The sequence below is a fragment of the Sceloporus occidentalis genome, unplaced genomic scaffold (assembly GCF_023333645.1).
Source record: "Sceloporus occidentalis isolate IW3139 unplaced genomic scaffold, rSceOcc1.0.p SCAF_63, whole genome shotgun sequence".
Taxonomy (NCBI): domain Eukaryota; kingdom Metazoa; phylum Chordata; class Lepidosauria; order Squamata; family Phrynosomatidae; genus Sceloporus; species Sceloporus occidentalis.
The window spans coordinates 3,320,624-3,338,134 of record NW_028317043.1 but is presented as its reverse complement, the minus strand read 5'-3'; the positions used below and the strand labels follow the sequence as shown (position 1 = coordinate 3,338,134).

Here is a 17,511-nt window from a genome sequence, read left to right as displayed (position 1 = left end):
AACCGAATCTAAACATATTCACATATAAATCAGAAATAAAGACCTTTAAGGTTGCTAAACATCGTTCCAGAGATTAATGACCAAATCATTGTGATAGCCGCAGCCTCCAAGGGCAAAACCAGAGCGTTCCAAGGTATGGAACTTCACATATAAACCAGAATAGAAACTACGAACTCAGCACCAGTACCAACAACTAGTTAAATGGCAGTAGGTTTGGGTAGAGGTGGGTAACACAACTATTGCAGCAGCTAGGCATCCATAGATCCTGGAATTTCACTGCGTTACGTCAATTGAGATCTTTATAAAGTATCTCTTCAGCTTGATTGTTTTTTCTCCCTGAATTCCACACAGATGTGTCCAGCGCAGTCAACTTTCTAACCGTGGCCAACTTGATTTCCAGAGTCATGTTTCCCAATTCAGTGCATATTATTATACCAAATGTTTGGTTTAAAAAAAGCCGTTTGTAAAAGACACTGCTGTATTTTGATAAAAGAAAGAATAAAAAAACCATTCTGAGAGCAGACATCTTTGTACACCAAGTAAAATCATCTCTTTGGCCGCTGCGAGCTCATGGATACTTTAGATCGTGTGATATAATTGATGCGAAAAGAACATCAGTTGTACTAGAATTTATTCTTGACACAAAAGGAAATCATAAAGACAGATAAAGATGTACAGGTTTAGGAAGGCAGCGCGGTGTGAAATTCCCTATGATGTATGGAAGTATAACTTTGTCTAAAAGAATCAGAAAGGCCCCAGTTACACCGTTTTAGGGCGATCTTGAAGATTTTAAAACCTAAAAAAAAAACTTGCATGCCCCTTATGAAGATCAAACACGGTGCAAGGACAAACCAGCAAGCTTAGCATTCGGATAGGACTTCCGACATCTGCGTGATCCGGGAAATAGAAGGAATGGCAAGGAAAAGTGACTGCTACCTCATTACTGGCAGCTGCCTTCTTCTGCACAATAGATTCTTGCTTGTGGTTTCTCTTTAACAAAACGACACAAGCCAGAGTCGTCACAGCAAAAACTGTAAATCTTTTGGGCTTTAACAATGAGTTCCTAACATTGTCTTAAGTGTCTCGACTGCTCCCAAAGCACTGCATTCGATGGTTTACCCAAAAGCGTATCCTATTTCTTAAAAACGCAGCGCAGCTAACAGCACAGGGCACAGGGCACATCAGAAAAGTCTGGAAAGCAAGACAGGAATTAATGTTGTCAGATCATTAATTTTCATATACAGAACTGCCAAAGGAATGCAACGAGTTCCTGCTCCCTGAAAGCAGTGTCACGGACCAGATGACCTACAGAACTCGTTTTATACAAAAGTGTCACTTTTTGGGAATTCATGTTTTTCACATTTCTTCCTTTTTTCAATCATGTATTACTTTAAAACTCATAAATGTATTACTATCAAGGAGGTGGCCAACTCATTCTTCTCTAGTTGGCCTTCTTATTACGGACACATTGTTCTACGAGCTCAAGGTCTTATGTCTACCAAAAAATAAAAATGTATAACATATTGAGCATCACATTTTTTTATTTTAGCACTAGAAACACTGAGGACATCGGGAACGTTTTTAGAATGGTAAAAGTTATATATACCAAATTAATTTGGCTTGCTTAGCATTACACTGTGTATTGACTACCCCACTTTACTGAGACACTTCACTTTGAATTGGAATAAAGAGTGGCTGCATATTCTCAGATGTCTCTGCCATCACCGCGAGCAGAGGAACATCCGGGTTTCGTACACGTCCGATGTCCTCAATTAGTCGGCACAAACGTAGTGCAGACTCCACTTGTTTCTGGAGTAACTCCCAACTTGCAGACTTAGACCGCATTAATAAAACCCCTGGGTATGTCTTCTGTGTATAAGAAAACATTGTCGAGAACAGCAAACAGATGATTTTCATCCGCGTTCACCATATGCTCACAAAAGACTCTTTTCAGAGAGCTATGAAAACGGCTTTGCTAATGAGGACATGTGTTGTACTCGAAGGCTTTTTATTTTTGTTTTATCAGCTTTGGATCGTTTTTTAATAATTAAGAAGACTACTTAAAAGGAGAAACATTGTAATGTTTCTCTTTTAAGGCTTTGTTAAAACATTAGACAGCCGAGCACCGCATTTCACCTACCCTGTCTGGCAATCACAGACTTGGCTAAGGGTGCCACGGGGAGTGTTTTCCATATACTTCTGGCTTGGAATGAAGTTACTACAATTGAGTGGGTTGTCTGTATTGAGGCAAAAAACGTTTATTGCAACTCCAAGAAAGTGACTGGTGTCTGTGGAAGGTCAGACTTAAGATCCACAATGATAAGCCTTGGAAACTAAAGCCGCTGCATATGGAAAATTGGGGACAAATATGGAAATTTTAGGAACGAAAACATGTTCAGCACCAACAGTGCATTGCAAAAGATTTCCTGTTTTCCATGCTTGTTAAACCTCAAACCCAGCATGCACGAGTTTGTCCAACCTCAACTATGCATAGAACATTGAACTGTTAGGAACGAAGACATATTACACGTTAATAAAAAAATAATGGCTATAACAGAAACAAGAATGCCTTGATCCTGTTAAGTTTTTAAACCTATTAGATTCAATTAAGAGTAATCGACAGGATCTTGGACAAATGCTTATTTAGTTGCAGAGTTGACGAAGGAGATGCAGTGGATTTTTGGTTATGGTCCTTGAGAGCAACAGTTGGATATAAACAACATTGACATCGGTGGCTCATTTTCACTGGCATTATCATCCTTAAGCAGATAAAGCCTGTTGGGGTTGAGACGATGAAGAAGGTTTGAGTGGTCCATGCATATGGCCAACCAACCATGCCAAATACAAGGTGAAAGTTCTGAGCAAACCCCCAGAACTCAAGGGTATAGCTGAAGTGACTGTAACCGCTTCATGTGAGGGAATGTACTGGCCATTTTATTCAAGACATACTCTGGAGCATAGAGAGAATCTACTACCACAAAGTGGGGGCATCACATAATTAAATTAAATAATTGCATGAAATGGAATGTATCTCTTAAGGCTTCATTAACTAGCCTTAGAATCACACTTTCACCTTCCTCTCCAAAGACACTTATTTCAAAAATATCCCACTTATTCCAATAACAAAAATACTTTGTCAGCTACTCAATGCCATGGTTTAACAATTCACAGTCTGGAAAACCATTAAAACATTTTAAATAATAGCACAAATAAATATTATGTGATTATAAGTGATAGAATGTAGAGGGCTGTATCGGATAAATGTCGTACTGTCCAGGGGGAAGCCTACCTGTGGGGTCCAAACATTTTCAAACGTCTTTGATAAAAAAGAATACTATGTTTCTGTCCTAACGAAATGGACCTAATTAAACAGCGGGCAGCGGGTTTGTGTCACCTAAAACAGAAATATTTTAAGTGCTTTTTCTGCCGAGACGTAGCATCACATCTGCAACAGTAAACGTGTGTATAAAATGCTAGCTCAGTATACGTATCTTTAAATCTCAATGGCGCAGTTCTGGAACCTTAAGAAACCATCAATAATGTTTTCATGGAAACTGTCATTTGTTTTCAAACAATTTCAGAAATTTAGGAGACCTGAAAATATCTCCGCTGCTCTACACAGGTGCATCAAATCAGAATAAAATGATTTGTGTGTTATTCAGACGTCGTAAATATTTTAAAATGCTTTATACCACAGAACGTATTTGTTGAGGGAGGATGAAAGGTGTACTGAATTCGGTATTAGTCGTATGAAAGACAATAAATACATTAATCATGGTGATCCACGACTTGAAAATTCTTTGTATAGGTACGGATCCTTTCTGACCCCAACATATCCCTGCTTACATGAACTCATCCAAAATGCATCTTATGCTGGAAAAAAGAAGTGAAATACCTTGGCAGGGTTGCTAGGAATTGTTGAAGAACAGTTTGAAGTTAGGATGAGAGGTTCAGCACACAATAAACTGCTCCTTTGGCAACTTTCGAACAAAGCAAGTTCACACAAGGGTGAATAAGCAGTAGGCAAAGCCACGCCAACCAACCTCATTACATGCAAAGGAGTGGAATGGAATAAAATGACATTAAAATGAACACGGACAAAAGATGTGTGCATCACACGATCTGGGAAACAGAAGCTCAATCTTCTGATGCTCATCTGCTTTAGAATTTTGAGTAGACTTTAGCAGATAATGTACCCTAAAACCCGAGCAGCAGAACAGGGATAAGAACTGAATTGTGACAAGGAACCTTTATTCGGTCTTAAAAAAACAAGTTGACTGGCAGAATACGAGCAGTGGCCATCACCTAAGCCCTGTGATAGTCAAGGTGAATTTGAGAAGAACATCTCAATTTCAGTCACTGGACATTAGAAGGGGGCACTAGGACATATAACCGTAGTTAATAGGTTAAATATGAACAAAACCAAATTACTAAATCTGTCATGGAGTCCACTGAATTGCTGAAACTTCAGCATCCCTATTATTATTATTATTAATTCTTGTCACACATGAAATTAACATTTGGAGAAAAATAACTCAATATTTTATGCTCTGAATACTGAGCGAGTTAGTAATTTATTTTTTTATATTCTGTATTATAATGTAGTTAAATACACTAGTGCTTACTGAATTCTCTAACACAATATCGCCATCATGTTTCACTGCATCACAATGCATGATTTTTCATATTTCTCCAAATTACACAGAAATGTGATGGCAGAAAGGGATCATTTGGTCCATCCAGTCTGCCAAAATATTTGATGTTCAAAATGATTAAAATTAATGCCGTGACATGACTTATTGAGAGATCCCAACATTCATTTACATGAGGACAGGACATGGCGATGCGGTAATCACTGCTCCTACCTTTATCTCTTCCTTCTGCTCCTAAAAGATGCAACAAAAGAAAAGACAACAAAAAAAGAGGAAAGAACGAAAGACAGAAGAAACCGAAAGAGTATTTAAAATGGGGTAAAGACCAAAATCTGTATCCAATTTCTCACCTAAATAGGTCCCCGTGTTATGAGCGTCATATCCTGCATCTTCTGGATGAAGTATAAAAACGCACAGACAAAAGCCAAGAAATAAAGCAGAACAGTTAGAGGGCCAGCCACAAGTGCAAAAAAAGAAACTTTTCTTATAAAAAAAAATTAAAAATAAATTAATAAAAAAGGAAAGAGAAAGACATTTTGAAGCACAGCATAAAAACACCAGAAATCAGATTTTCTGTCTGCGATAAATGCAATATTTTCCAGTGTGTTCAGTGAATGCATTTTTTTTTTTTTGCATTTTGCTGCAAATGTAAGGTTTAGACTAGTTTTACCTTTTGGTAAAAAGTAAGGGTATTTGTAAATGGAATGGCAGCATCTACAGGAAATAAACAGGCGCTGCTTAGAAAAACGTGCGTCTTGTAGGATCAGATATTGTTCTATTGTTTTGTAATTTTTATTTATTTTTATTTTTTTTAACAATCTGCTTTCATATTCATAATTCCCCCAAGATAATTTTTCCAGGAATAGGCAAACCAGCCATTTGAAAAGGATATATTACACAAATTAGCAAACAGAAAAACTATTTTCTGACTTGAAGTCTGTCCAAACAACAGTGCACAGTTACCAATTTTGCCTGCGAGGAAGTGGCTTAATTGTTTAGGACAAATATGATCTCACTGCTTAAGGTGAATTAAGGTTATTTTTCTGTTTTTTTTTTTTGTTTTTTTTTATTCTAGATCATCTCCATAATTTCCCTGCCCTGTCTATCTTATTGGAAAAGGCTATTATTTGGAGATTTACTACTATGTAAATTGTGGCTTTTTATTGGCTTAATGCACTTCAATAGTGTAAAGCAGATTTATAACATTATAACAATATTATTTTTATATTTTCTACTATTTTATTTTATATTATATTTTAAAGACAAATTGGGCCATATCCGACTTTCAAAGCCACAGAAAAATATTGCTATTAGGGGGAAAATATATATATATATATACTATTGGGATGCCGTATCTTTTCTCTGCAATCTGGTTTTCATCTGAAATGCACAGTGGGTCACTGGAGGCTGCACAAAATTTAGCAGAACAGTAAAAAGAGATTAACAGCCCCAGGTGTTCTGCCAAAGGCACCTTGGATTTTGGAAGACGCGTTACAGTCCATTATCAGTCAACTGTCTTTAAAAAGCTTCAACCAGAGACACAGTCTTTTAAAGTAGATTTAAAAGATCCCAGCTTGGTTTGTGATCGTAGGGATTATAAACAATAAAAGAAGTAAGAATTAAAGTCAATTTGACGTGAAAACTTATTTGTTAGAAGAACAGAACACGGCTATGCGCCTGACATGAAATCACACATTTGTAGCTTTCCACATGCAGTCAACTCTTTAAATTACTCGAAACAATATTGTCCTAATAAGAAAATGACATTATTTTAGTACAGTAAAGGGTCATTCTGCTTTCTTTCCCTTTTTAAATCAAATATTTTGACCCCCCTCATAGGAAGCACTTTCCAGGACACCTAATCCTGGCTTTTTCACGTGCAATGTTTACATTCTGTAGAAGGATAGCGTGCAAATTACATGGACAAAATGATTGTCTATCACAGGTTGCCTCGTTAAACCCTGCAAATAAAAATGTGGGCATTACTGGCCCTTTAAGACGGTGACTCTGGGCTCTATTTATAGAGAATAAAGAAACTCCAAGAGCTTTGGTTATTTTGAACTACGATGTCACCTACAATAAATCTAATCGCTAATCAATACCTAGAGACCCACATATCTGTACAGGGTAATTTCATAAAGTAAAATCTGAATTCATATTTCATGTAACTTATAGATTTTATTTTTGAACAAACATTTACTGTTTTATAGAACATGTAGGAATTATATTCTACATTTCTATTTGGTATCTGTCCTGTCTTACATATCTAACATGTGTCCTATTAACATTTCTGTAACTAACGGACCTAGGTTTGAATTTCATTTAAAAGCACAAAGACCAGGTAGGGCGCTTAGCATTTTTCTTTATAAAAAGGGGTAACAATTTTTTTTTAAAATATATATATATATATATATATATACATATATATATACATATATATATACACACACACACACACACACATTTTAAATATAGTTTAATTTAGTTAGAGGAAAAGGTTTTTTCCCCCGACATATAGTGATGTATATTTTATTCATGTCTGCTTTTTATTATTGGCTGAAACAAAGAAATTAAGTCTTGGTAAGCTTTCAAATTAATAACTGGTACACGAGATGCACAGAAATAAAGCAGAGAAAGAAGAATCAGAATGCAAAGACCAACTCAACACAAAAAAGAAAGGGATTTTTTTATAGCACTAAGTTATTACATACACCACAGTATAAAGACAACATAAGAACAATGATTTTAGCCATTTCAAAGGAAGTATATTGAAAATCTGTAACAATTGTGTTTTGAGCAAGTTCTGAGCTAAATTCCCAACACATGTTGACTAAATGGAACTATTTTTGGCAAAGCAAAGAAACATTTGTACATGTACCTTCAATTTCCTCTGAGATGCACAAAAAAAGGAAAAAGGGAAAAAGAAATTATTAAAATGCGACGAAATATGGCAGGGGAACAGAAAACGTTTTATCAATAACAGAAACATCCACCTACCATACTCAACCGTTTCCTCATCTTAGAACAGCCAAAAAGAAAGAGACATTATTTATAAATGCACAGATCTATTCATTTGAAAGTGTACAGATATAGGTTAAATAATTAAACCAAATACCGAAGTAGCAAAGAAATATATTTAAGCACCGTTATTGTTGACATGTGAGAAGATACAGATTGTCCTCCAACCCCCAAAGCCCACTGCGTTCACCCGCATAAAACCGTAAAGACGCTGAATGATTCCAAAATGTATCAAAGGGGCTGCAGCAGCATGTCATAGAGGTCAGTGCTGAAGCAAATAAATGTGCCGTCAATTATATTTCAAGCTTCCTGGACTTGGAGTTGTAACTTACCAGAATCCAGCAACAACTAAGGTCCTACTAAGGTCTATGCTAAGGGATGAAGGGTTTCGTTAAACTCAAGATCTCTTAGTTATTTAATAGTCTGATGGATTCCTACGGAGATAGCTAATGTGTCCAAACTGTCCATATAGAGTCACCAGCTTGTGAAAGTTGGTGGCTATGGTGCTTTTAGTAAAATAACCACCATAAGGCTGAAAACTGAAAGTCTATTTTAGATTTAAGTTTATATAATGTTTGAGCCAACCTGGGAGCAGTTTAGGTTCCAAAACAATAGCTAAAACCGAGACTTTATGTGAACAGAGCCCTCAGGTGAGGGTCCCAATGATATTCTAGAATCTTGTTTCAAATCATTCTATAGACGCTATTCAGTCGGCGAATGGGTCCAGCCAACACTGTTGGCCAACGACATTATTTGACTTAATTACAGCCCAAGACTGCGTCAGGCAAACAATTACAATGAGAAGCGCACATCACTTGAAGGGGATGATGATGTCCATGAAAATGAAAGAACTCATTAAATAAGAATAATGATAACAAAGATGCTGATATACAGAGTGGTTTTAGCCTTTTGTTTCCTTGCTGGTGGGTTCTAAAACTTTGAATACTACATTCTATGCACCTCACACAGCAAGTCAACGGCAGCAATATCTGATTGACCTTCCTGTACTTAACATTTCAATATTCGAGGGACTAATGTCCCAAAATCAAAATTGCGCATCTACTGAGCATGCACGGCTATGAATTATAACAGGTTATAAGCCACACATGGTAAACGTTCTTATAAGCGCGCCGTATCTTTATATATAGGGTAGGTGGTAAGAGTTCCAGAAAGCACTATTAACTGGAAGAAACGTGGATTTACTGCAGCTAACATCCTATCGCTTTGCTGAGCTCGTAACCAGAGATATGATTACACAGAGCCCACGGGAAGACGAACAAACAAGATATGTTTCTTATGAGTGACTTCATTCTCATTCTGACGAAGGGCGCTTGCCTTGTGGAAAGGCTCCACGCCAACTCGTTGATGATTCACCAGTGGTCCCAGCTCTGGTGCATGACTACATTATGTGGTAGCGCAATCACCTTAATCCAATTTCTCTCTCTGTGGAAACGGAATTCAAAGACTATCTCCGAGGGACACTTAAAAGAGGGTACAAAAAAACCTGCCACTGCTAATTAGAATATGCACACTGATTTCACATTAAGGAGATTGCCATAGCAGCTTCGAAAACATTGCCTGTTTTGCGAGGCAAAAACAGGACTAAGTGGGTGGTTATTTAGATCGGTTTACATAAGCTTCCTTTAAAACAAAAACAGCTGTACAGATAGACCGTACGAAATCAACCTCATTCTATCCTTATTAGACCCTGAATGTCTTGTAACGCTGCTCAATGGTTTCATTCATTACGTACCAAACACAAGTGCGGAGGCTTAGTAGTATGAGAATTACTTGCACAGGTTACTTCATGCTCGTACTTTCTATAAAAGCTTCTCTTTCCTTGATGGAACACAAAACGATTCCCTTGGTGGACTCGGTACTTAACATGTCTCAACACGCAGACTATCGGTAGGGGGCTCGTTCAGATAAAGTCTACTTTGGCCATCTGTATCACTAGGGGAATTTAGACTTTACAATCTGCGCATGTAGCATGTTTCTAATCCAAAACACAACATATTTTCCATAGGATGTCCCCCCCCCCCCGTTCGCATTTATATTTGGCAGACTATAACGCAGTGATTTTATTTACATTTTTGCTAATATGAACCTTAACTATAGAAGAGACTAATGATGCCACATACCAAATTTATGGAACGTAATGCTTAATAAAAAGGGCATTTCATATCGCTCTCTTTCTTTTTTTTGTCAGTGGCAAATGTTAGCAATTTGCAAACACAGGCAATGGATTTTTTTTACTGTTTCTATTATGTTTTTATATTCCTCCAAGCTATGCTTCCATAAAAAAAAAAAAAAAAGAATAACATATGTTTTAGTGCCTGCAGTTCCTGCTTCTTCTTCATTAATGCCGACCTGACAGTGTAGCAGATATTAACCAAATATCTCAGAGCACATTCTCCGACAACACAAACACACTTTAACGCAGAACCGCCACACAAGAGCCCTGTTCTAGACAGCCTCGTGGGAAATAGTACATAGAAAAAGCACACCAATGGTTTAAAATAAACGTTTGCTGTTTGACATGTACTATGCAATTCACAGTTACTATTATTAAATGCTGGTAGGTTCATTAAAGAGACTGAAACATTTGGAACAAAAGAATTATTGAATCACAAAAACCACCCATCGTGTGTTATTGTTTTTTTATTCTAGGATCCATTCTTAAAATTCTTTAGATTTAAATCTTACAGATACCATCGCACCTGTCTAAAGTCACCTCTATTTGCCATGATGTCCCAATAAACATTGCACTGGACCCCTAATTTCATCCCATGCGGGACGTTGTACGTACTCATTTAATTGTTTTAGCAGACGGTTCGTACATATCTAGTGCTACAGACTGTTTACAAGTATAGTGTTCCTCTGTAAACCATAACATATTGGTATTAAAATTGATTAAAAATGATAAATATGTAACATGCAGAGGTACAGATTCAGTACATGGGCTAATCTAGAAGTCTCTCTCTTCTTTGTCCATACATCAGTCAGTATGATGCCCCCAACTCTACACCTCAGCATGCTTTAACTCATTGCATTTTATCATTGCTTTTGGTTTTCTTGGTCATAGTTCTCTCCGTTCTCTGATGTCATTACTCTAACAAGTCTCTGAATGATGTATGTGACTCAGAGCCTGTGAAAAGCTAAGACCATTTGGACACTGTATGAAATGTGTACCATGACCTATCTTGGGCAACATAAAATATTTAAGATATGATTTTTTTTAAAAACTAGCGAAAGAATAAACCCCAATTCTATGCCTAACTTACACTCTGGATATAACTTTCCTTTCTAGGTTTCGTGCCATAATTGAGCCAATATAATTCTGGTACAGGGCTCACTTTTCACGAGCTTCTTTTAAAACCAAGAAGTAACAGGGCAAATAAAAATATGTAGAAATACCTAAAACAGATGTTGGCGTAATATTCCAGTGGAAAGAAAATATTGATTTTAATATGCGCTTTTTGGTGATTATCCCCTCCCGAAGAAGCCAAAGGTGATGTTGCCGGAGGGTTTTGGAGACTAAAGTCAGTTATTGACTACTGGGAACCTGCTGTGATCTTGGATGAGATTCTGAACCTGCCCACGTAGCACCTTATGGTCGTTCCATGTGGAGTGATATCTTTATCGAGTAGTTTAAGAAAGTTTTGTATGCGCTACCTTCATGATAACATCAATTAGGCTTTAAACGTCATTAAAAAAGAGAATGATGATGCGCAGGTATTGGGACGGACTTGGATGTGACATTGCATGATCTATGGTGTCCCATTGTCAGCAACACATAGGCTTTGAACACATTTAAAAGAATGTGTCACGATCTAGAACACTGCTGTTAACTTTGCACACAATAAAAATTCCGTTTTGGGTCATCTGAGTTGCATTGTGTGATACCACAGGAAGACTGAAGAAGTGTTACTCGGGCTCAATGCGTAATGCTTTGCAGATTTTAAATGGAAAGAAAAATAAATCTTTTCTGCGCTAAACACCATAGTTACAGAGGTTTTAAGGAGTGAGTTAAAGTTTTCTTTTACATAAGCTCAGGCCCACAAAAACTCAATAACATCATATAATAATATTTTCTATTTTCATTCATTAAATGGAATTGCACCAAAAATATATAAATGTATTTATGTGAAGCCTTGTAGAATATACTACAATCTTGTATAAATACACTTTGGCTTTTTGAACCTACTCTGTGCTTCTTGGCACGAAAGAAAAAAAAACTTTGGTGGGAATAAAATCATGACCAAGCATGTGCCCACAAATTTGGGTTTATTCACTCAAGAGAGAGTTTGCTATTTGAACTCGCAGACTTCACTACGCATTATGATGGGCCAGCCATGGAACGTTTCTCCTGCAAATAAGTTGGGATTGCCCTGGCCAGCCGGTGAGGTGAATTCTAAGAACTCTAAACTATACATTAGACATGGGCAACCAAACTGTTCTTGCAGAAGAAGCTCATTGGAGTTTGCCCTTCATCATGTATAGTGATATCAGAAAGTTGAAACGTTCGACTCCTGCAAACTCCTAACTTATTGAATAAATCCCAGTGATCAGAACCAGGAAAAATGACCCAGTGTGCGATCCACCAAAACACACATGTTACCTAAAGCATTCAAATGAGTTATTTACCTGTTTGCCCATTCTCAGCTTACACATAATTCATACAATGAAGGATTTTTACACAACTTTCTTTAGATTGATTCTTTTTCCATTCTTTCTTAGCCATATAACCCATACGTTTCCCACACCAGCTCCATGTATCTAGCCTTCTCTATTATCAGCTGAGGATCCTGAACGTCTTCATGTCTTTGACTGTATTTCACCACCCTGGCGTTCTTGCTCTACTACCAGACCGAGCTGTGGGCGAGCCAGATATAGCACGAGACGACCCTTGGTGTCTGCACATGGCAACCAAGCCAGCTTAAGCCACTTTTGAGTCTGGCCAAGCCAAGCTTCCGTGTACAGCCTGGAGATTGCCAAGCCATTGTCTCTTGACAACAAGATTCTTTGATAATTTTATAAAATAGGAAAATATACTATCATATGCAAAATAACTACCAAAAAAAATATATAAAATATAAAATAATTGCACAAATAGGAAAATATAACTCCACAACGAGTGAATAATTCTTTAGGGGCAACAGTAACCATAGCAGAAGAATACATTCTGTACAAATATCTGTGGATCATAGGTTTATAACCCACCTATATACATACTAATCTACTTGTGTGTATTTACGTATATATATATATAATGTATTTTTTTTATTATATGTTAACACCCCCCCCATACATTTGGCAATTTATAGGCATACTGAAATCAATGGTTTATGTTTTATGTCTGCTCACTGTTTTTCATAAGCATGAAGTATGCTCTAAGGAAAGGTATTCCAAATCCTTCTCAGGCCATTTCGGCCTTTAGGTAAGCTCACATATATTCCATCCACCTGTAACAGACTTACATGATTTTCTGTTAGGGGCTTTCTGCGGCTGGTTCAATACAACAGGTTTCCTCAGTGCAAATCTCCTGTAAGGGAAAAGAGCGTACATAAAGGCCAATGAAATCCAACATCTCCATTACCGGATTAGAATTTTTTATGAAACACATACTACAGCTACTTTGGATATTTTTTTTCTTTTTATTTTAAAAAAAGTCCACCGGAAAAAAAAAAAAAGAAAGAAATCCGACGCCTGATCAAATCTATCCAATAAACAAAACGCAACCAGCGGTTCAAAATATTTTCCCAACACCTGTCAGTAGTCCAAAATAATGTTGCAAAACATATTCCAGCAATGGAGACTGAGATTCTAAGGTTCTATTTTCCATATGGTCGCTTTCCAATCTGGATCGCAAAAACTACTATCATATTCTGTCATTAGTCTTTTTTGGCCAGACAACAGGAAAGTCTCAAATATTTGTGAAAGTTTCCCTGAGTTTGTTTGAAGACGGTCACGACCCTGCTATTTGCGTGTGTTTTGGTGAGATACCTTCTGTATGGCGAAATACAACATAGCTCCCTAGAAGAATGAGAGTCGGAGGGAGAGAATTGAGTAGCTAACCTCTCCTGGAACTGTTTTGAAGGAACCAGGCCTGCTCTGGGATTGGCGTCACCTTCGTGTTTGGCTTGCCACCAAGTTGCATCATCCTGGCTCATGATCTGAAGGATATCTCCCTTTTGGAACTTTAGCCCAGCTTCTTTACAAGGAATAGCTTTATCGTCATTAGGATAGTAATCAAAGAGAGCTTTAACAAACATCTGCAAGATAAGAGCACAGTCTATTCAGCTTCAAAACACTTGACAAACACTGCCTAGCACACGTCCGATAGCCCAGTACTGAGACTTCAAACTGTTCAATCACAATCGGCCCATTACCTTGCCGTCATTGTTTGGCGATTCCTCTTTGATGCTGGGTATGATTTTAAATGTAATTGCACCTTGTGACTGGGCCTGAAATATTCAAAATAAACAATAAAGCAGATAATGTATTATATATAATTATAAGCTGTACCCAAATACAGTAGTTTGGTTACTTGGTTCATTACTGAACACAAAGAACTTTTATTCGTGAAACAACATTTGCTAAGATTAGCATGATACCTACACATATAACATTGCAGAGTTAAATAAGAGGCAAACTGTATCTCCCCTTCACATCACGAGGTACTCTGTATGATTTTCTAATTTGTTCCTATTGTGGCTCCCTTACTACTTATTCCAGTCATTTTCCTTTTTCTTCCTGCTCCTTCCTTCCCTTTCAATAACCCCTCTGCAATTAGAAGGCCACCCACTCCTGCATGTGACTTCCACCCCAATGAAATCATCCTTCCCAGAGCAGTCCCTTAACTTCTGTCTGTGTGTACTCATACTCCAAATGGACTGTAAGCAGTGGCGTCGCTACAGGGGGGGCAATTCCCCCCTAGGTTATTCCTTGCCCCCCCGCCGAATTTGGAACCATCCAGCGGATTGCCCACAATGTGGTGTAATTGTCCCGCAATGGGACTTTAAGTCCTGGGCAGCCTTTTGGGGACGTGGAGGAGAGAGAGGGGCACCTAGCAACCGCTCAGCCCCCCTCACTCTCCTCCACCTCCGCCTCGGTGCCGGCGTTTCATACTGAGCTCCGGTATATGACATCATATCCGGCGCTCAGCAGTGAAGCAGCGCGAACCGCGGCAGAGAAGGAAGACAGAAGCCTCGTTCTCCCGCCGCAGGACTTTAAAGGTGAGTGAAATACAAAGGGGGTGAGTAGGGAAAGAGGAGGGAGAGGGGTTAGAAAGTGATAAGGGAGAGAGAAGGGGTAGAAAGTGATAAGGGAGGGAGAAGGGGTAGAAAGTGATAAGGGAGAGAGAAGGGGTAGAAAGTGATAAGGGAGGGAGAAGGGGTAGAAAGAGATAAGGGAGGCAGAAGGGGTAGAATGAGATAAGGGAGGCAGAAGGGGTAGAATGTGATATGGGAGGGAGAGGGGGTACATGTTAATGAGTGAGTATGAATTAATGTGTGGATGCACTGTGTGAATGAGTGAGAGTATGCATTGTGTGAATGAACTGTCTGAATGAGGGACAGCATGCGTTAATATGTGGATGAATTGTCTGAATGAGGGAGAGCATGAGTTAATATGTGGCCCAGCCTGGTGTGTGTGTCTGGGTGTCGGTGTGACAGAGCCTGTGTTGGTGTGTGTGTTTGGTTATCTGTTTCCTGGCACTTAACTTACAGTTGGAATTATTTAATTTATACTTATTCAGAGATAAAATGCCCTCCTGAAGTTGTAGTGACTTCAGGGTACAAAACATTCAAGGCCCTGAAATAATTTAGTGGAAAAGTTAAGGTATTGTGTTATTTATGCTATAATATTTATTTCAAGGATTAGTCGTACTAAATTGTGGCTTCGGGCTTCCCATGTTGAATGATCAAGTATTAAGTTAGTCCAATAACAAAAGTATCATTCCATAGCACATTACTTTTGGCAATATATATATATATATATATATATATATATATATATATATATTCTCGGTGGTATGATTTAATGGTGGAAATTATGAATGCCCCCCCCAGTTTGACTGTGGTATCTTGTGTGCCCCCCCTATATACTGTTTCTAGAGTCGCCACTGACTGTAAGGTCAAAATAGCAATGTCTTCTCGTCCAACATCTGTGCCTGACCTCACAAATGCTCTATTGGATGAATGGGCAAAAATTCCCACAGAAACGCCCCAAAATCTTGTGGAAATCCTTCCCAGAAGAGTGGAAGCTGTTATAGCTCCAAAGGGGGGCCAACTAAATATTAATGTCTATGTATTTAGAATGTGATGTCATCAAAGTCCTTGCTGGTGTAATGGTCAGGTGTCCCGATACTTTTGTCCATATTGGATATATAGAGATATAGACCATTAAACCATAATGTTTATTATATAGTAAGATATTGGAGTACATAACTAATATATCAGTAATTTGATTCATATCCAGATTTACCAAAATATGTATAATCTCTTCAGGTTTCTTATCTTCCACGGAAATTCCATTAACTTCCCTTAGCTCATCACCAACATGGATCAGACCTACAAAACGAAAAGCAAAATGAGTCATTTGAATGCTCGTGAGAAAAGAACTCGTGGAATGAAAAAAAATGAAGTCTATAATCTCACCACTTCTGTCGGCAGCTCCACCGCGCATTATTCTTGCCACAACAATTGCCCCTGTGCGTTCATCTTTTTTAATCGTTGCTCCCTAAAAGAAAAATAGATGCACGCTTTTGAGAGCCAGTGAGATGAGCCATACTGAATGTAACGCCTTTATTCACGGAAGTGTAGAGAGTCGCTGTTTCAATTTCCTGAATCTCTCATGATTTATGAAGTGGCCCCCGATGATTTATGAAGTAGTCACTAATGTAAGAGACCAAAACCGTGCGGACTGGTCATCAGGCAATCGTTTGGCATCCTAAATATGCCGACTGTGTGATTTAGTGTGCGATTTAGCATCTTGATACACACCTGCATAGCACACAATTATAAGACAGCGGACACAAAAATGTCATTTATCGGCCACTCGCCCTAAAGTGCTTGAAGGGGCACAGACACTCCTCGCACATGCCCCAAATTCCCTTGTGGGTGCGCTGGGGCAATTGTTAGAGCTCATATTTACCCTCAGGGAAAGGTGCTCATGGCAGGAGGAACGCGTGTATACAGAGCTGGCTCTAAAGGGCTTATTAACGTATCTGCCCAGCGTAACTGGGAAAAATACGCTAATCCAGTCATCACCTTTTTCTATCTCACCCTTTCGAATAATATACAATTTTATAACACGTTTCAAAGTTTTAATTGGCTACTAAACCATAATTAGAGCAAATAATTAATCCGAGTAACTCTGGCCTTACATGTAAAATAAATAATCTTTTAGCAGACCGTGAAAAGAAAAAGAAAAAAAAAAAACCTCTTTGCGTGGTCTTGGTGCGGATATTTAACTATACCCTGGAGCGCAAAAAAACTCACTAAATACCAGAGTTCAGTTCTCGCTCCCCGACGCCTGAGTTCCGCCAAAGATGTCTATCTAGAGACAAGCTCTCACTGTATGAATCACAGAAGCGTGGCATTTTTTCATCTGCGTACATTACGGTTCTCAAAAAGTGACTTTGCAGACATCTCTTCTCACTTGCTCCTGACAAAAACAAATATTCTACACAACACGGATAGAATTTCCAGGATATTTGCAAAGCAATAAAAAGGAACAGCTATTAACCAACAGCTATTTGTTTAACAGCTTCACAGCTGGACGAATCTTGAACACAGACTAAGGTCAACACATCGCAGAAAAGGGCCAAGCATGGAAA

The 17,511-nt window shown here is 38.2% G+C and overlaps 1 protein-coding gene across 1 annotated transcript in view; it reads right to left on the bottom strand.

The window, feature by feature from the left end:
- The window catches only part of LOC149287193 (MAGUK p55 subfamily member 7), an 86,642-nt gene that overhangs the window by 33,899 nt on the left and 35,232 nt on the right, over nt 1-17,511 (bottom strand). The window contains exons 6-10 of the mRNA XM_089493186.1: nt 16,331-16,412; nt 16,158-16,243; nt 14,063-14,137; nt 13,749-13,945; nt 13,151-13,215 (exon numbers count right to left, since the gene is read on the bottom strand). Of these exons, the coding sequence (XP_089349312.1) occupies nt 13,151-13,215; nt 13,749-13,945; nt 14,063-14,137; nt 16,158-16,243; nt 16,331-16,412 (505 nt within the window). The remainder of the gene's footprint in view (nt 1-13,150; nt 13,216-13,748; nt 13,946-14,062; nt 14,138-16,157; nt 16,244-16,330; nt 16,413-17,511) is intronic.